Source organism: Mus caroli, unplaced genomic scaffold (genome assembly GCF_978045245.1).
Source record: "Mus caroli unplaced genomic scaffold, Mus_caroli_1 scaffold_10, whole genome shotgun sequence".
Classification (NCBI taxonomy): domain Eukaryota; kingdom Metazoa; phylum Chordata; class Mammalia; order Rodentia; family Muridae; genus Mus; species Mus caroli.
In genome coordinates, this window is record NW_028227265.1 from 58,234,919 (window position 1) to 58,255,789 (window position 20,871).

At 49.0% G+C, this 20,871-nt stretch overlaps 1 protein-coding gene across 14 annotated transcripts in view; it reads right to left on the reverse strand.

Annotated features, from left to right (window-relative positions):
• Myo9b (myosin IXB) overlaps positions 1-20,871 on the reverse strand; it is an 86,548-nt gene that overhangs the window by 48,830 nt on the left and 16,847 nt on the right. For 13 of the 14 annotated variants that reach the window (XM_029480423.2, XM_029480419.2, XM_029480422.2 and 10 more), the window contains exon 2: positions 19,401-20,295. In XM_029480423.2, the coding sequence (XP_029336283.1) occupies positions 19,401-20,240 (840 nt within the window). In that variant the 5' untranslated portion in view covers positions 20,241-20,295. Of the gene's footprint in view, positions 1-13,928; positions 14,037-19,400; positions 20,296-20,871 lie in introns of those variants that run through there. The other variant, XM_029480427.2, reaches the window with a different exon arrangement.

Below are 20,871 nucleotides of genomic sequence, written 5' to 3' on the forward strand. Positions count from 1 at the left end.
CTCTGCCTCCCAAGTGCTGGGATTAAAAGTGAGTATACCACACTTTCCAGGCTCAGACTTTTAAAAGCACATTTTCTAGTGAGGTCAAAGCCAGTCTGGGCTATATGAACTGTCTCATAAGCATACATTCTACATCCTTGTTGTGTCCTACCCCAACACACTCTCGTTTGGGCTGTGTCCTCCACAGTCCCTGACATTCAACAACCAATGGTCTCCTCTTGAGCCTAGGAGCCTAAGTGCAGCCACTAGTGGCTTGCCCAGTTGGTGCAGGTAGCAGCTGCTCCACTAGACACCAGAGGCTAAGCTGTGCATTTCCATGGTTTCCAAACTGGGTGGTGCTACCTGTCTGTCATATCTTGGCACCTGGGAGGCTGAGGCAGGGGAATTGTGATTTAAGGCTATCCTGGGCTACATAAGCAAGCTCCTGTTTCATAAAACCGCAAAAATTACAACAGAAAGGGTAAGCAGTCTAGGCTGAAGCACACCTGCAAGCAGGCAGCATTTTTCTTTTGATCTTCAGCTCCATGAAGCCTGTGGGAGGCCCTCTGGAGGTCCAGTGAGCCTGGGCTGCCTTCTTCTAAAGGGATGCCATGGGGGAGAGGAAAGGGTGGGTGGAGACTCTCTGGCCTGGAGCTCTCGAAAGGTTTCCACCCAGCTTGCTAAGATTCCACTAGCAGGTCACTATCACATCAACCCTGTGCTTCAAATCCCTCAGGAAAATCCATGCTTTGCTGCCATACCTTTCTCTCTTGAACCCAGGTGACCCTATGTGTGATGGAAATCACAATACAAATGTAGTTCAGAAACAACAGTAACTCAATCGCCGGGTGCAACAACTAAAATCCTAACTTGTAAGCCTCATTAAATCTAAATCCTCCAGTGGTGAATCCTGATGGATCTGCCATTGTAACCGGGAGATACTCTACATTTTGTTCTCACACTATGTCTGTCCAAAGAGACCTAATTCTCTCCTGCTTCCTTTCTTCCCCTCTCTAACCCGGAAGTCCTGCCTACTCGCCCAGTGATTGGCTCCTTTATTCATTAGGGGATCGTTTCACAAGAAGTCACTTGAGTGTGACTCACTCCTTGTCTGCAACCCCTCCCAGGAGAGCAGAATTAGCATCAACATACAAACAGCACCAGGCCCATCTACAACACAGAACCACCATGAAAAAGTGTGTTGCCCCTGACTGACTAGCAGCTATGTTTTCTGAATAGAAAGTTCTAGTGGCTTCTTCTAGGTTGTCCTTTATGGTCATGAATAAACTTCTGGTTGCATTCTATGTAGCTTTGCGTGAGTGATTTATGTAGTGAGTGGGTGAGTTTAGACTTTGAGACAGGGTCTCATGTAGCCCATGTTGGCCTCAAGGGCTTAAAGACATGGATGACCTTGAACCATGCCCCAGTCTCCTAAGTGCTGAAATAACTAGAGGCCCATCCAAATTACGTGGTGCTGAGGACAGAACTCAGGGCTCTGTGACCCGAGCTTCAATCCCTTCTGGCTTTTTGGGATGGAGTTCTTCTCCTCCTTCTCCTCCTCCTCTTCTTCCTCCCTCTTCTCTTCTCTTCTCTTCTCTTCTCTTCTCTTCTCTTCTCTTCTCTCTCTCTCTGTCTCTGTCTCTGTCTCCCCCCCTCTGTCTCTCTCTGTATGTCCCTCTCTGTGTGTCTCTGTCTGTCTCTTGCCCAAGCTAACCCTGAACTTCTGGGCTCAAAAGATGCTCCTCAGACCCAAGTGCTTGGGGGAGGGGCAGTCACAGAGGAGTACTGTCAGACTTGGTCCTCACTTGCTCTTGACAGCTGAAGTGAAGGGCAGAGGTCTCACTACAGCAGTCATAGGGAGAACCAGCTACTGAAGAATGATAGCCAAAGGGTGGAGGTAGAGCTGAACTGCAGATACAGGAAGCAGAGCATCACCATGAAGTCTCAGCTCCTCAGTGAAAGAGGACAAGGAAGCTCCCCAAGGCCTGCCTCACATCCCACTTCCACCCAGAGGCTCTTCTGGTCTCTTCCAGCCTTGGAGCTCAGCACAGCTCTGGACAGCTGCTGGCCACACAGACACCCGACAACTATACACATCAGGGATGTGGTTAGGGTTGGGTGACTGTGGGACAAAAAGCCCCCTACCCTCAGTGCCCCTGACCACAGAAGGCACCAAGTGTCAGCCACAGATGAAATGGGAAATGAAACAAGAGCTCTGGAGGCCAGGATGAACACCCCCCCCCCCAAGATGGACCCATTCCTACCCAAGAATCCAACATAAGCAGCAAAATCTCAAGTACTGCTGGAGATGACCCAGTAGGTGAAGTACTTGGCCACTCAAGTGTGAGGAGCTGAGTTCAAATTTCCAGGACTAACATAAAGCTGGATATACAGCATGACTGACTAGAGGTGGAGAGAGGAGAATCACAGGGAAGCAGAAAAGCAAACAAGGTGGAAGGTGAAGACCACACCTGAGGTTGCCCTGACTTCCACGCCTAGGTCATGTCATACACACATACACACATACACACACACACACACAGAAACACACACACACACAGAAACACACACACACAAACACATACACACAGAGCCAGGAGTGGTACAAATTATTGATATAGGATTTCACTATGTAGCCCAGGCTGGCCTTAAATTTGCTATGTAGCTCAGGCTAATGTGCAACCTCTAAGCCTCCTCCCTTGCCTCACAGAGCAGCAGGATGGCAGATCTGCACCAGCATGCTGAGTAACTGAACAAATCCTGAGATCCTGTCCAAGTCAGGAAGGGACATTTAGGGCTTTCCGTAGCCAAGCAGATCCTGAGACTAAAGGAAGGGGAAGCAGATGTGCCAGCCAGGCTCAGGCAGTGTAGGCCAGGATCACATTTTCTGAGGCTGCTGTCCTCAGCTGCAGATGCCACCGCTTGCCTTTGGCTGTGGCTCAGTCCTAGTGGAATCAAGATATTGACTCAGGAGTTTCTATGGACAGCAACATCCCCAGCCCTCTAATGCTGACTCCCCCCACCCCCTTTTTAAATAGCTGCACAGAGGCCAGGCTCAGGTGTTATTTCTCAGGCTTCATCCACCTTGTTTTTTGGGACACGGTTTCTCATTGTTCTGGAGCTAACCAAGTGGGTAGGCTGGCCAGGAGCCCCAGAGACTATCCTGTCCCCGCCTCTCTGGGCTGGGACTCAGCTCCTGATGAAGGTGCTCCTGAAGAGGGGTTGGGAATGGGCCTGGGCCCTCACACCTGCTGCCTCTCCTGTTCTGAACCCAGGGTTGTATGATTGGCTCTCCTCCCTGTGTGTGACAAAACACCCTACAACAACTTTTTGTGTGGGTGTTTAAGATGGGAACCCAGGTCTTCAGTCACTTCCCCCACTTGCCCTACCAATGCTTTCACCACATCAGTGGCCTCCTGTTACCTTAGAAAGCCTGTGATGTCTACAGCTGGGCAATAGGTCAGGAGCTCAGGGCTCACTTAGCACTGTAAAGGCATGCCTGTCATCTGAACACCTGGCAGATGGAGGTAGGAGGGTCAGGAGTTCAAGGTCATCCTCAGTTACTTATTACATTAGAAACCAGCCTTGGTTACACCAGACCATTGCTCAAAACCAAGCAAAATTATAAAACAAAGAAGACTCGGATTGTTTAAAAACAAACCTCTCCAAGGGTACAGTCAGTCACTGTTTGATAAAATCGAAACACTGTAGTCCAAGTTTGTCCCCAAACTCCTGGGTTACCTCAGTTTCCCCAGAATAACAGGTACAAGCCACCACAACCAGCTTCATCTCTGAATTAATGAAGGGGTTTATTATACATTGCCATGTATGGAGTCAGAAGTGGTGGCAAAGGCCTTTGATCCTAGCACTTGAGAGGCTGAGGCAGGGGAATCATGAATTTACAGCCTACATTTATTTAATGTGACACCACAAACCACACCAAACCAAACCAAACCAAACCAAACCAAACCAAACCAAACCAAACCAAACCAAACCAAACCAAACCAAAAGCAAGGTGCTTGTCCTAATAAGCTATGTGTGGGGCCTGGGGATGGGAAAGGGAACCGAGACTGAGAAAATGTCAGCATCAGATTGGCCTGTGGGCAAGTCTGTGGGGCATTTTCTTGATTGATGATTAAAATGGGAGATCCCAGCTCACTGTGGTTAGTGCCATGCCTGGGCAGGTAGTCCTGGGTTCTATAAGAAAGCAGGCTGATCAAGCCAGGAGAAGCAAGGCAGTAAGCAGCATTCCTTCATGGCCTCTGCATCAGCTCCTGCCTCAGGTTCCTGTCCTGATTTCTTTCGAAGATGACTGTGTTGTGGAAGTGAAATCAGGCCTCTCCTCACAACTTTTGGTTGTGGTGTTTTACCAGAGCAACACAAATGGTGGCCCACACCTTTAGCTCCAGCACGTGGGAGGCAGAAGCAGGCAGATTTCTATGAGTCTGAGGCCAGTCTGGACTACACAGTAAGTTCTAAGTCAACCAGGGTTACATAATGAGACCCTGTCTCAAAAGTAACAACAAATATTACAAGTGTTTTCTCTTTTCCTTTCTTCTAAAAGCCTGTTATATTATGACCTGTCTGAGTATCTCTATGAAGTGTGTGTGATGGTAATTTAGGTTTTGATTAATTTATTGGGGGGGGGGCATTGCACATACAGGTCAGAGGACAACTTGCAGGAGTTAGTTGTTTTTCCATTATTTGGGTCTCAGGGATTGAACTCAGGGTCTCAAGCTTGGCAGCAATCACCTTTACCACTGGCCCATCTTGCTGGGCCCAAATTATTTTGCAGTGCTGAGGGTAAACAATGGGCCTTTGGGCACTGAGCCTCCATGATATTTTCATCTGTTGAGGCAAGAATGACAGGCACATGCCACTCTCCTGATTGACACCTGTTATCTCACGACACTGCTGACAGTGGCCACCAACCACAGTGTGGGGCAGTGGACCATGCCAGGCAACTTGATAATGTTGAGTGTGCTCACCTGCTTCTGACCAGGCCCCTATCACATGACCACACTCCCTACATAGGAATGTGACCTATGGTCACAGAGATCAAAACAGAGTTCTTCATGCTAATGAGGTATCTAGAGGCCCCTAGGGTTTAGCCAATAAGCTTATATTCCTTACTGCAATAAGTATTTAATCTGTGGTCCTCCCTGAGGGCATGGTATGTACCCATTTTCCATGATGAGCACTCAATAAACAGGTTGGAACCAAGGACTGTCTCTTTCATCAAGAACCTCCATGGGGAGCATGGAGAAGGTCTTTGTCTACAGATCCCCACTGCCTAGGTCTCCTGCAGAAGGCCTTCCTGTGCTCCTGGACAACCGCTGCTAAGCTAAAGACAATCTAGAGCTAAACTGGAGTTCCTTCTCCTCCTGGCCCCAGGCTCCTCAGCTTGTGGTCCTCTTCTGTTCCTAACTCCCCAAGACCCAGCAGCATCTGGATGTCCAGGAGTTTGGGAGCCCCTGTCCCTGGGCTCCTCATCACAGGTCATGGGTCCCCAACCTTTACGACTCCTCTGCACAGTTTCTAGTGGCAACTGGACACCTCAGCTTCTTCCACACCTTAGGCTGCATTTTCCCATCCCCGAGTGGTGTAACAGCACTTCCCTTGAGCCCAGCACCTGACAGCTGCACAGGGTAAATGCAGTTTAGCATCTCCACATTTTGTCTGCCCAGCAGGGTTTCCATACCCCAGTGACGGTCGAAACTCTGAACCACACCACAGCGCTCCAGCCGCCATCTGCTACCCTGTCTTTGCTCCCCTGCTACAGGAACATACAGAGGAGAACTATGGGGCTAAGTGTTCTTGCTCTCAACTACACTGACAAGAAACAAGCCTGGCTGTACCACTCATACCAGGGAAACTGAGGGAAAGAGGCAGTTCAACAAGTCACCTTCCAGGAATGTGGGTGCAGTGTCCTGGGGAACCTGGCTTTGAACCGCTTTTAGGTGTCATTGCCTGCACACTGGTCGAGACTGGGCAGCTTTCAGAGTCTTCAGAAGGCATAATGACAGCTAGTGTTCCGAGATGGGGGACAGAGGCAAAGGTACCAACCTGAACAGGGTTCCACTAACAAAATGGGGAGTGGTGCTGTGTGTGAAGGACCTTACCCCCTGGATTCTTTTTCCGTGTTTCTTTCCTAGAGACAATATCTCACTACAGAGCCCCTGCTAGCCTGGAACCTGCTCTATGGATCAGACTAGCAACAAATCCAAAGTTTTACCTGCTTTTGTCTATTCACTGCTAAGATTAAAAGTGCTGAGGGCTGGAGAGATGGCTCAGCAGTTAAAAGAGCTGGATGTACTTTCAGAGGACCTGGGTATCCACATGGCCATTCACAACTGTCTGTAAGTGCAGTTCCAGGGGATCTAATCCCGCCACACAGACAAACGTGCAGGCAAAACACTAATGCATATGAGATAAATTTTTTGTCTTTTAAAAGTGCGCCACGAGTGAGGTGTTGGGAACTGGCTCAGTAGATAGAGCCCAGCCTAGAATTGCCAAGAATCACAGACCCATCCACACATGCATAACACAAAAACCACAGTGTCTGTCTGTAAGGTGGGAGCTGAGTTTTGATGTGGAGTGATTACTACCATCCAGGAACACACATCTCCTTCCCAATTCCTATCTTCTCCTTTCTTCCTGGTTGGGAAGAATGCTTAAGAGCTCCCTTCCTTGCAAATGCTGAGAGACAAACCAAGTGCTCAGTTGACATCATACACTGGGCCTTGGAACCTAGAGATAACAATGTACCCCATACTGAAACATGATGTCTCTGACCAACAACTTGCTTGCCACTCTCACCCCACAAGTTTGAGTAGATATACTTCTTGTGTTTTTTAAATGCTCTCACATACCTTGGCTGGCCTCAAACCTAGCCTTTGCTGAAGTTGACCTTGACCTCATGATTGTCTTGTATCAACTTCAAGTAGCTGCTGGACTGCACATCTGTGTGCTGCACCCTGCTTCTCTTTACCTGGTCATGTAGATTCCAGGAGATCTGGGGAGGGGGGTGTTGCTGTCTGAGGGGGAAGTCAGCACACAGGTCTAGTGGCTCAGGAGTTCTGGTGGGGGTGAGGTAGATGGGAGTCAGTTGGGGAGAACCAGTGTGGGTCTTTCTGTGATAGCACACTCTGGTCCTTTGGCAAAGCAGCACAGAACAGTACTCACACAGGCCCTGTGCATTCCTTCTGAGACATTTGATATGTTTTGGGGACAGTGCCAAACTTGCCTCAAACTCTCAGGCACTGGCATAACAGGCGTGTCCTACTGTACCCAGCTCAAGGAAACCTTTTTTGGGTATTTAAACTATACCCCATAATTTCACTCAACTCTTAGATGTGGTGTTTCCAAAAATGTAACTTCCCCCAGGTCTGAAATAGCCTTGAGGCAAGCAAAGGCTCTCCCCTCCCCTCCCCTCCCCTCCCCTCCCCTCCCCTCCCCTCCCCTAGAGGGGTGCACCAGGGAGAAGCTGGGAGGCTGCAGGGCAGACCTGGAGTGCACAGCTGTCCCCTGCCAAAGGCTACTCAGAGCCACTCTGAAGCTGTCCATATATGGCTTCTGCATACCTCTGAAGAGTCCTTTTTATTCCATTTTGTCTCCACTCAGAAACTAGGCCATAAACCATTTGCTATCTATCATAAGTGTAATGTACTTTGCTTCTGCAGCTGTTCAGCCTGTCTGGGTTGCTCTGAGAAGAGAAGCTGCAGTCTCTGTTTAGCACCTCATAATAAAACAGCAGGAGGCTGGGTAAAGTGGCCTTTGTTCTATCTGGCAAGGCAAGGAATTGCACTTCTCTAATACTCAGGAAGAGAAACAAGAAAGGTCTCTCTGTCTGTCTTTTGTTCTCAGCACTTGTAGGACTTCCAGAGTGTGTGTTCACATGGTAAAAAGCTCACTATGAGTTTGCACATAAATTCAGGTCATAAACTGAAAAAGAGGTTTATAACAGAGAATGTCTACATGCATGTCCACTAGGAACAATTATATGGCTAAACACTCATCATTTGTTACTAGCTTACAGGTTCATAGAAAGTTAAAAACTACAACTAAGCTGTCCTTGTAGTTTTGTATAGATAAACCCAGTCAATATCTATCTCCTGTGTTTGCACCTGTGGCCTGGTGGTGTTTATCTTCTTTGTGACCTTTGGTTAATGGTCTCTGTAATCCCTTGGAAGGAGCCCTAAATTTTAGAAGTCTGTTGTTATCTTAGAAGTTATTAAGCAGTTCTGTTATAAAAGGGTCTCGAATGTCTTTGTGCTGCCATTTTGAACAATGGTTGACCCTAGCTAGCTTGCTAGTTGTTTCTGCAGAATAAACTCTCTTTGTTTTTGTATACTATCTGAGTCTGGGGTCTTCCTTCAGCAGTTTTCCGACCCTTACACCTCTCTAGGAATGGTCCTGGGACACACACCTGTTAGTTATGTTTCCTCATCCACCCCACACCCTTCCTGCTTGGCCAGCTGCTAGCTCACTCTCTCCCTTCTTTCTGAAGATACACTGACTCTTGTAGGTCCCTACTGCTCTCTGGCTCCCAATGTCCTTGAGGTAGGATGTGTGCAGGCAGCCTGTTGGTTTGCCTCAAGTGCTGGGTAAAGGTACCACAGTCAGGAACTTGATGGCCCAGTCACTACTCCTTCCTAGTGTGTGGCAAGGCAGGAATCCCTACCTTACTAACCCTGGTTATGACTTTCATCGTGTCCTTGCATGTCTCAGAGCCCCTATGGGCACATCAGACACCACAGATACTGGCCATGACTCCAGGTGCCCACAGGCTACTGTCATGATCCTCATGTTAGTGTGAAGGTAGTCAGGAAACAAGAGCAGGGATGATGGGAGAGTAAAGGGGAGGAACTCCAGAGTCATGGTCAGTCTCTGGGCCTGGTGGCCTCCATGTCCTTGGCAGGAAGTGTGAAGGCAAGACTGAAATTTCCAGGAGACTCTTCAAGGCAGGGATGTAGTGATGGTAGATAGTTCATAAGAAAGTGAGCTTGGTAGACTTAGTAGACATTGGTAAAGTGATGGCTATGTATGTATGAGAGCCTGAGCCTAGCACCCAAAACCAACATAAGAGAAAGCCAGCATGGAGGCTGGGATTGTAATCCCAGTAAACAGAGACAGGAGGGTTCCTGGATTTAATAGCCAGAGCCAGCCTAGTCTGGTGGGCAGGGTCCAGGCTACTGAGAGATCCTGTCTCTAAAATGAAGGTGGATGGTACTTGAAGACAGATACCTAAGGCTGTTCTCTGGACTGTATACCCCTTACACACAGACAGACAAGACAGACAGGTAGACAGACAGACAGACAGACAGACACATGGAGATAACCCTGCCCTGGCCAGTCACAGTACTGTAAAGTTATCTGCTACCACTGAGACTCCTGCATGGACAAACCTAGCCTCTAGATACCATGGAACAAACACCTACTTCCAAGACTTCCTTTCCCAACTCGCCCACACTGTTAGAAGACCCAGGGGAGAGTGCCCACTGTACACACAGGTTTCTGCATTGAGCATCTGTGACACAGGTGCCAGGAACCAGGAGCCAAGCAAATACACATGGCATATGACAATTCATCTTTCCAGGGCTCTAGACTTTTCTATATGTACGTGGAAGTATAGTCATTCCTCAGTATCTTAAGGAGTGACTCTGCACACTCCCAAGTCTTCCTGGTGCTCAGCACACTGGACACATGAGTGCTGTGAGTGACTGTGTGAGAATGCCTAGGAAATGGCAGTCCTGTGGCTTGGTCCCAATGTAGCCAGAGACCTGAATGACTGCACCACAAGCATTCACTCATCTCAGACCCAAAGCCCACCATGGACTGACCCTCTCAGACCCAGAGCCAAAACAAACCTTTAACTGGTCCACCTCAGTCAGATGTTTTGTCATACAATGAAAAATAATGACAAAAAAGGATGTCTATTTGTGTATATTTCTGTGTGTATATCCATCTCAGGATGGAACCTGGAGCCTTGTGAATGCTAGTCAAATACTAGACCTGAGCCACAACCTCAGCCCCTCATGGGGAGACTATTTGCACCACCCTGGGCCAAGCCTCTTGCCCACTGCAAATCTTTTCCACCACTCTGCCCTAGTGTCCATTCCTGCTGTGATGATAACATACCCTAAGAAAATAGTCCTGGGGGAGAAGGACTTGGTTCCCAGTCCCAGGAATAGCATCCATCACTGTGGGAGTCAAGGATGCTGTTTAACTAGTCACACACATGGTTAGCAGCGGGCAGAACAAGTGCATCACACTGTACTCAGCTTGCTTTCTTCACTCAGTCTCGGACCCAAACCCAAAGGGATGGTGCCACCAAGACTGGTGTTTCTTCCCACTTCAATGGCACAATCAAGACAAGACAGTTACCACAGGCCAATGAGATCCAGATACCACCTTCATAGCTGATTCTAGACTTTGCAAGTTGGTAAGTAAAACCAAGTATCTCAGACTTCCCGTGGACACCCACAAGCACAGGCAGAACCAAACCCAACATTCACATTAGCTCTTTCTGAAAACTCACTAAGCCTAAAGGCTTCTTACACAAAAGAAAAGGTGAAACCCAAAACTGCTCATTTCTGGATTTTTCCACTTAGTATTTCCAAACTGCAGTTAACCATGAAAAACTGAAGCCCAGAAATAAAAACTGGTTAGAAGGGGTTGATGTCCACTGCCTGCAAGAAAACCTGCACTGGGCTGGGGATGTGGCTTGGTTGGTAGAGTGACTGTAGCTTAGTTGGTATGGTACTTATAGCTCAGCGGACAGAGGGCTTAAATAACATTCACACGAGCTTCCATTCCCAAAACCACATAAACTAGGCCTGTCATGCCTGTCAATCTGATACTTAGGAGGTGGAAGCTAGTGGATCAGGAGTCATTCTCAACTATAGGACAAATATGAGGCCAGCTTGGGTTCTATGAGACCCTGCTGAAGGACGGTAAAGGAAGGGGGAAGTCCAAAGGAAGCCTACTGACCCTGAGGACAGTCTGGCATAAAACCTTTGTGGGGGAATTCCTGTCACTGATCTCATGGGTGCAGGAAGACATGTGACTTGATGGACTACAAAATACGGCTTCCTGGGAGCACCCAAACTGGAGGCCCTGTGATAGTTCTCCGCACTTCTGCCAGCTGTTCAAAGTCCAGTGGCTCTTAGCAGGGCCCAATTGACATCTGGACACACTGCATTATGACTGGAAACTGTCAGGCAGGGCATACAACTCCAAACATGGACAGCAGGAAGGACAAGAGGTATGATCTTTGTGTGACTCTCTGGCACACCCTCATGCACATGGGACCTGCTTGTCCTGAGACATCCTACAACCCTGGGGTCCCCTAGACTGCTTTCTCTCCATGTGGTCCACACAGCCCCTAGTTCTGCATTCTGCTCTGGATCTCTATGTATCTGATTATCTGTCCATCCATCCCTCAAGGGCATTAGATCCCAAGGCTTAAGTCACATTGTTCCTTCCTGCCTCCACAGTGGCTATCTAGTGATCCTGACTTGTTCAATGACTACATCACCTCCCAGGAAATGCCCTTCAGCCCCCACTACTCAGCCCCATATACATTAGCCTCCCTAGCAAACACCATGATCTTCATTGCTCCCAGCTATCCACAACACCCTCCATGTTTAAATTTTGAAACATTATTTTTATTTATTTTGTGGAGGTCAGAAGAGAACTTCCAGGAGTAGGCTCTCTCCTCCTACCATGCAAGACCCAGGGCTTGAACTCAGGTCCTGAAGCTTGGCAGCAAGCTCCTTTACCCACTAAACCATCTTGCCAACCCAGGATCAGGTACCTTCTAAGGAAGTCAAGAGGGTCCTTGAGTTTCTGTTCTACCTTAGATGAGCTATCAGTTGACTAAAATCCTCCAAATGGTTACTGCAGCCATCTGCGACCCCTACTTCACTGCACTAAGATCAGCCCTTCTTAGCCACTGGTCTTATCTGCTTCTACCCCTCCCCACCCCAAAACTCCAAGAGGCAAGCTGCCCTTGAACGCAGCCTCTTAGCAGGGTGGGCTTTACATGTGGACACATGCTCCTACCCATGGATGCTTGGGTACTCCAGCCCTCAAGTCACCCTCATCAGGCTGCTACAGGGTATGCTGTTCCATGTGGGTAAGCAGTGACTATACTCCTTGATCCTACAGCATTGCTCTAGTGGTGAACCCTGAAGGGTAGAGATTTCTCTGGCAGGGGAGCCTAATTGTAGCCAGCTGTGCTAAGGAATGAAATGGTGACATAGCTGGCAAGCAAAGGAACCAAGTGGTATCTGACCACAGGGTGGAATATTACTCAGCCATGAAAAACAAGCAAAACTTCAACACACCCTGTAACACAGATGTATCCTGGAAACATGCTTTTGAGTGACCAATGGTCACGTGATAAGTGATGAAACTCATATGAACCTGCCATAGCAGGCAAAGCCAGAGACAGGAATTAGATTTAAGAGCAGTGGGCATTGATAACTGATATGGACAGGGGATCTTTTGTGGGAGATGGAATATTCTGGGTAAGATAGAGGTGATGGTTGTACAACACTGAATGTACCAGATGGCATTGTGACAGTTGATTTTGTTAACATGACAAACCCAGAGAGAAGAAACCACAATTGAGGAATTGTCTCCAACAGACTGGCCTGTGAACATGTCTGTGGAGCATTTTCTTAACTGCTAACTGATGGAGGAGGGGCCAGTCTACTGTGGGCGATACAATTCCTAAGCAAGTGGGCAGACAAGCTATATAAGGAAGGCAGATGAGTACTGACTGTGATGCCTTAAATCCTCCCAGCACTCTACAGGGTTCAAGGCTGGCCTGGTCTATATAGTTGAGTTCCAAAGTCAGCTAATGGTATGGATGTATTTAAAAAAAAAAAAGAAGAAGAAAGAAAGAAAGAGAGGAAGAAGGGAAAGAAGAAAGAAAGACAGAAAGAAGTCAGGGAAGACAAGCAATAGCCTGGGGACAGCTGGTAAGCAGCATTCCTCTCTCTGCTTCAAGCTCCTGCCTCGGTGTCTGTCAACGGCAGGCTATAATCTATAGCATGGAACAAGCTCTTTCCTCCCTACACTGCTTCTGGTCATAGTGCTCATCGCAGCACCAGAAAGCAAACCAAGACAATGCTGTGTCACTGGGCTGAAGTATTGACTTTGTAAAGTACAGCTTTAGCTTGAGACCCTCCGGAGTGCTGAGCCACAGGGTGAGCTCTGAGTCTGTGCTGGCCAGGGGAATCCTGCCCATACCACACTACAGCACAAGCACATGGAACAGCAAGTGGCCATGTGGCCAAACCTGAGCCAGAGAACTGGACTACGGACCTTTAACCTCTTCTTAATCACAGACTCAATGATGTCACCAACTCCCATCAGCTACCAACATGTCACCTAGGGACAAATCTCTAAAACAAGACATTTTAGAAATTCCCCCTCAGACCAACAGCAGCTGCTGAGCTGCACTCTTGGTTGACAGAGACAGGGGCCTCACAATGTAATCCAGGCTGGCTTCAAATTCCTCCTTCCTTGGCTTCCAAGTGCTACACTGACAGTCACTTGCTGCCACACAAGCTGAAGCACACATTTAACCTGTCACTATCAAGGCTGATAAACACCCCTACTACATAGGCTGAGGTACTCCCAACTCCAGAACTTTTCACCCGAGTCAATCTGGCCAACATCTTCACCTAGATCTTTGGTTTCTCATATCAATGAGTCCATGTCCCTGTGGTTGGGCAGAGCCAAGCCACCATACCTCAGGGAAACCATGACCAGTGGGCAAAGGTCCTGCGGTCCTTGGAGAGTGGAGCCTGGTTTACAGGGTCACAAACCCTGGCCCTGAGCAGGAGGCAGCAGCAGCTTCAAGACCCATTCCTGTTCTGGAGTAAAAGTATCTATGGTGGCTAAAGCTGTGGGCTATTTCCCTCCCTCAGACTCACCTGGTGTGGCAGGGCCTGTGTGTGAAGCCAAACCCAGGGAAAAGATGTGGGTCCATGTTTCATTTCTGCTTTCAGAATCAGAGCCATGCTGTCCCTCACATGCCAGCAGCAACTGGGGCCATGCCAGGGCCAGACAGTCTGTGCCCTGCTTCCCTGGAGTGAAGCCATGTCTCGGGCATACTTCAGGGTAAACCCCATGACCGATGTCCTAGGTGACTCTGCTGAGCTGTCAAGGGGTGCTGTGCCCATCAAGAGTAACAACCCACTGGGCTCACAAAGCTTCCAGATGTCTTACTGCCCTTGGAAGCTCAGGCAGCCAACAGCTCACACAAGTGTCTCCTTTCTGAAGATAGGCAGTATGTTGAGGGCCTACTGCTTGCCTACTAGAGAATGCCCTGGTTCATGTTGTCCCTACATTCTTTGAAATGGCAACTATCCCGGGCATGCAGGGACACTGATTGATAGACCCCTGCCTTTCCATAGGAGTCCTCCTGTTTTCTGTCCAGTATTGCACTGTGAGGCTGCATTCGGGCCTGAGAGGACAGAAAGGCCCAGTGACACCCTGACCTCAAAGCCCAACTTCTCCTTTTGGGGAGCTGAGAAAAAGTCCCTGACACTGCAAGCTGCATGTTATCTTTGGCCTATGCACAGGCCAAAGTGTGGGACCCTAAGAGGACAGGAATGAGAGGCTAGAAAGTCACATGAGCTGGGTTAACCTGTGACCCAAGGTATAACAAGACCTGAGCTCTGGCAGCTGTAACAAGGGAAAAGAGGCCTCACAGTTTCAGCTAACATGGTCTTGCTAGATTTGTTGGTCAGTGCCTTTCATGCAGTACTCAAAAGAGGAAGTGCGGGGGTGGGGTGGTGGTGGTGGTGGTGGACAAGTTAGGACCAGCTTTGGCAACATAGAAAGGAAGGAAGGGAGTCATATTTGACGTGGTACATATCTGTAGGGCACTAGGGAGGTAGAGGCAGGAAGATTAGGAATCCATGGTCATCCTTGGCTACATAGCCTTGAGGCTAGTCTAAGCTACATGGGTACCTGTCTCAAAGTAAACATAAAACAAAACAAAACAAAAAAACTTGTGCTCACATGTACAAACCTCACCCAACACACATAATTATAAATGAAATTAGAAAAATAGATAAAAGAAAGAAATATAAATCAGGCTGGGTGTGATGTACATTCCTTTAATCTCAGCACCTGGGAAAGGCAGGTGGATTTCTCTGAGTTCAAGGCCAGACTGGTCTATACAGAGATTTCCAGGATAGGCAGAGCCACAGTGAGACCCTGCCTCAAAATAATAAGTAAATAAATAAGATAAATTAAAATTTCAAACAGAAAAAGGGTAACCTTCTGGTAGAATTCTGTCTCTGAGGGTGACTCTGGGCAGTGTTCAGGCAGGAGGTGATGCAGGGGACACTGGGCATTCTCAGGTGTTCTTGTGTCATGTCTACAGGAGTGCTCCTGGCCCCTGGTGGAGGGAAGCTGGGAATGCTCAGAAGGACAGCTCTGAGCACTGTGCAGGGAGCCCCTGAGCTGATGGGCACTGCATGAAGTATGCTGACTGCCCTCCATGGAGCTGGCTCTGGCTCATCTAGAACCCGGCAAGGCCACCAAGGTCACTGTTCTCCCCAGTTCAAGACTGCCAGAGACTGTGGTTCAGGGTGTTCTGTGGCTGAGGCCCAAGAAGGAAGCCAGCGGGACTGGTACCTGACTCTTACCAATCACTACACGACTGACAGTGACAATAGTCAGTGCTGTGCCAGCATCACTGAGGGGCATTTCAGCAATGAATGAAGAGGCTGGTAGTGGCTTCACCAGCACAAGAGAATGACAGGTCCTGAGATAATTATGGAGCTGGTAACTGACCCCTGAGAACAAAGCCATTGAGTGTCACCAGTAGTTAGTCTATGGGGGCCACTGTGGACAAGTGTGTGACCCCCGCATGATTCACACCTAAACCCTTGGCCCAGGATGTGGAAGGGTGAGCTCATTTGGAAACAGGGTTGTAGGAACCTATGTTCTGTAGCTATAACAAAACACCCAGATTGGCTACCTTACAACAATGAGGGCCCCCTTTAGCTCATGCCTCCCCTTCCTTACCCTTGGGCTTTCACCTTTTCAATTAGAGGGTTTCTGCAGGCTCTGCGTGATGCTTCCAATAGCACCACTCTTGCCTCAGCATGGAAAACATGGCCACCTGAACACAAGTGCCAAGAGACTATGAACCTTCATGACCAAGGCACCTGCAGCATAGCACCACATGCACAGGGGCCATGCTCATGAATGAGGTAAAATGTCCAGGAATTGTGCCATGCCACACAGAACAAGCTCAATTTAAAACCTACAAACCGCCAGGTGGTAGTGGCAAGCACCTTTAACCCCAATACTTAGGAGTCAAAGGCAGGAGGATCTCTGAATTCAAGGGCAGAAGAGTCTACAGAGCGAGTTCCAGGACAGCCAAGGCTACATGTAGATAGCCAAACAAATCAAAACAAAACAACCAAAAAACCCTACAACAGTCCAGTCTTTAGGGACTTTTCCATTTCTTATCAGATCATGGTTGACTGTTGGTAACTGAGGCTAAAACAGAGGGAGGCTTCTGTATTTGTGTGATAGGTGGCTGATCTGCACAGATGAATGGATACAAGCTGGAGAAGCCAGAACCAAAAGGAAACTTAAATTATTTTTCTCTTTTCAAGTCAGGGTAGCCAAGTCAGGTGTAGCCAAGACTGGCCTCAAACTCTCTAAGTAGTCAAGGATGACCCTAAATTCTAGATCCTCCTGGCTCAGCCTGCTAAGTGTTGGGACAAGAAGTATGAGCTACTGAGCTTGGCAGAGAACACCTTTTCTGTCACTCAGTGTGTTTTGTTTGTTTGTTTGTTGGTTTGTTTTTTTAAGTTTATGCACCATGGGATGCTGAACCTTCCTTTGGCTTGTTGAGCAAAAAGCAGAACCAACACCCAAGCTGGTGCGAATCTGAGTCCTGTGACCTCACATGATGGCCTATAATGATCTTGGTGGAAGAGGAACCTAGATGAACATAGCAGGTTAGAAGCAACTGTAGTGAATCTGCACATCAGACAGCAGCCATCCATACAGGGTGGGAGGTAGGGGAGGTGGGAGCAAGAGGTCATAGGTCAATGGGGGCCACCAACTGCAGCTCCTTACTCCAGGGACCCTAAGGGATAAAGAAGTCTCCAACATCGGGGTCATGCCTCATTCTGGTTTGGCACTCATGGGGCAGGGGTGGGGGTAGAGTTGGTTCAAGACCCTCCAGGCCACACATTCCTGAAACTTTTCCCATGCCAATCTCTACATCACTGAGAATCTGCTTAGGGACAATGACAGGGAAGAACTCATTAAATGTGTTCCCCATATTTCCATTTTTGCCTTTTAAAAAACATTGCCTATATATATTTTTTTGTTCTGTGTGGTTGTTTGCATGAGTTTATGTGCATGGCATGTGTAGGAGCTCTTGGTGACCAGATCTTCTGGAATTGGCATTACTAATGGCAGTGACAAATCAGGTGGGTGCTGGGAATTGAACTTTGGTCCTCTGCAAGGTCACTACGTTCCCTTAACTGCTGCGCCATCTCTCTAGCCCCATTTGATCTTTCAAAGTCTGTGCATGGATTGGTGTACATGCATGCAAGTGAGCAGCATGTGGAGGCTTGGGTGTCATACCTGGGACACTGCTGGCATCCTCTGGGGCAGGCCTCTCCCTGGCCTGGAGCTCAGCCCTTACCCTAGTCTGGCTGGCCCACAAGCCCCAGCCTCCTGTTTCTGCCCCTAGTGCTAGAATTTGTACACAGCCATGCCCAGCATTTCCCAGGGTTCTGTGGGTCAAACCCAAGTCCTTGTGCTGTTAAGGAAAGCACTCTGCTGACCCCTAGTCCCCACATGGACCAGCCTCCAGTCAGCTGGACACAGAGCCTGCACCCCAGAGCTTTAGAGGAAGAGGCAGGTGGATCCCTGTGAGTTCTGAGGCCAGCCTGATCTACAAAATGAGTTCCAGGACAGCCAGGGGCTACAAAGTGAGACCCTGTCTCAGAAAGAAAACAAAACAAAAGAAAAAGAACCAAAGCCCACTGGCACCAGCAATGTAGTTCAGTGGGTAAGGCATGTGGTGATCTGAGTTCGATCCCTAGGATCCACACTAACCTGGGAAAACTAACCTCAGATAGTTGTCTGCTGACATCTAGGTGTGCACTATGGCACACACATATCCACTTATAAAATTAATTGACTTTTTGAAAAGCCTATTGAGAAAGAAGGGCTGGCAAGATGGCTAAAGTGTTAAGAGCACCAGCTGCTCTTCTAGAGGCCCTAGGTTCGATTCCCAGCACCCTCATGGAAGCTCACAACTGCCCATAACTTAGTTCCAGGGAATTTGATGCCTCTGCTGGTTTCTGCAGGCACCAGGAACAGACAGAATGCAAGCAAAACACCCATGCATGCACATACATACACATACATATGCATGTGTACACACACACACCAGCATACTTTTGCATACATGCATACATACACATATACACCACACACATACACAACAAATAAACACTTATCAGTAAGAAAGAGAAAGAGACAGAGAGGGGAAGAGGGGGAGAGAGAGAGAGAGGGAATGGGAGAGGGAAAGAGAAGAGCCAAGTGGAGCGGTTTCTGGGACCTCAACTCGAGAGCTGCAGATCCCAGTCCACAGTCACCTCTGACCTTCATGTACTATGACCTGAGACATGTTGATATCTTGCCTTAAAATGCCCAGAGCTGGGTTTACTCACTCATCTCTTCTGTCACCCATGCCCAGAAGGCTTGCCCACAGTGAAATATTAATGTCTCCCGTGAAATTTAGTTACTTGGGATCCTGGGCAGCAGGCATAAGGTGCGGAATCCGAAGTGGTCTCCCTCCAATATGCTGTAGCACCATTTCCCTGCCACCCCTGGGATGCCCTGTGATGTTCAACATGAGCACATCAATCTGTTGGCCCAGGACCTGAAGGGCAGATGAACACCAAAGACATGTGAGCCCCGCTGCTCCCATCTCCCATTTTGGATGCTCTCAGACCTGAGGTCTGGCCTGGCCAAGCCTGGAGACACAGCCTCCCTCAAGTTCTATAAATGCCTCTGGGTAAAATGCACGGCCCAAGGCTGTCCTCACATTCCAGCCACCCCAGGGCCAGGACCGATGGAGGTAGCCTTGACACCCCAAATTTATGGTCGGAATTGTTCTAAGGAGCTGACACTAAGCCTGCTGTCCTGCCTCATCCAACTGACTCCAGTGTGCACTTTCTCTTTGTGGTACTAGGTGTAGAACCTGGGAGGCATACAAGTGCAGTGCACTCTGGGATGGACATGTGGCTTGCACATGCTTAGTGATTACTGGGAAGACTCAGCATCACACAGAGCTGGGCAGCAGGCCAGCACTCTCCATCTCTTGCCCTTCACCTCCAGGCCCTGGTGCTCACCTCCAGCACAGGCCCTGCGCCCAGGATGGTCCTTTCGACGCCACTGGCATAGCCCTTCTGGCTGAGCGCTGTGAGGCAGTGGATGAGGAAGTTGGTGCTTTGTGTCTTGCCAGAGCCACTCTCACCAGAGATGACGATACACTGGTTCACGTGTTTGCGCAGCATGGCGTAGTAGGCTACATCGGCCAGAGCGAACACATGTGGCTCCAGCTTGCCCAGCTGTTGGTTCTCATACATCTTCACATACTTGGGGTTGTAAATGGGCAGGAACTTAAAGGGGTTGATGGCCACCAGGATGCTGCCCGCGTATGTGTAGATCTTTTGCTGCATGAAGCGCAGCTTCAGGTTCTGCAGCAGGTTGGCTTCAGTCAGCTCTGGCAGGTTGCATAGGTCATCAAAGTCTGCTTGAGGCCTTGGCAACAGTCCTCGCTCCACCAGGCGACATGCAGCTGTAGGCTGAGCCAGCAGCTGTATGGGCAGGTACTGAATACTGCCATCAGCATTGCGTTCCTGCAGCAAGAAGTAGTAGCCATCCTCCTGAGGGTGCTCGTCCTGAGCTCGCCGAGGCCACAGTAGCACTCGGTGTACAGGTGAGTCGCTGGCATCCAACACCCACTCCTCCCCGCCTGACTCCTTCACCTCCACCAGCACGTAGTGCTTTGAGCCATCCAGGTGTAGGCTGGCCACCACATCTTGGATGACATCGCTTGTTGTGCTGTCCTTGGTGGCGGTCACACGGCATGAGGTCTGGCTCCCAGCGCTGGACAGCTGCGGGTAGATGTGCAGGTGGTAGGTGGCCTGCTGCCGACGGCCCGAGCTGCCAGCCTCGTGCGCACTCATACTGCCGGCCTCCTGGCCTCAGCATGCCTCACCGGCGGGTGCACACCTCCTACAACTGGAAGAAAGGTGGGGGTTAGCTTGGTGATCACATTGGCACACGGCTCCAAACCCACAGCAGAACCAACCAAGGCAGTTCATACTAGAAGCCACCAACTGCTCTTATGTGAGGACCCAAGTACCTCCCATTTACCTGCTTTGTGACAAAAATAACGGAATCCAGAGCCTCCTATAGATAAGCCAGGGCAATACCCCTGAGCAAAGTCACCACACCTGGGAGTGGAGGGCAAATTCTAGGCAGGAGCTCTACCCAAGTCACAGCCACAGCCCCTCACTAAGTAATTCTAAGCAGGGGCTCTACTCAGGAGCCATGCCCCAACCATGAAAAAGATTATTTTTAATAAAATGCATTTACTCCTGAAGCCTGCAGAACAAGGAATAAGAGTTGATGCTGGTAGCAGCCCGGGTGGTATCTTGAAGCAAGAAGCACATCAGTATGGGTGAAGTGCATGAGCCCACTGTGTACCAACTGAAGACAAATGAGGCCTTTGCTCAAAGATCAGCAGGAGAAGCTGGTCTGCAACCCCAACAGTGACTGAAAACCAGGAGGAATAATTATCCTCGGGAGCTGAGG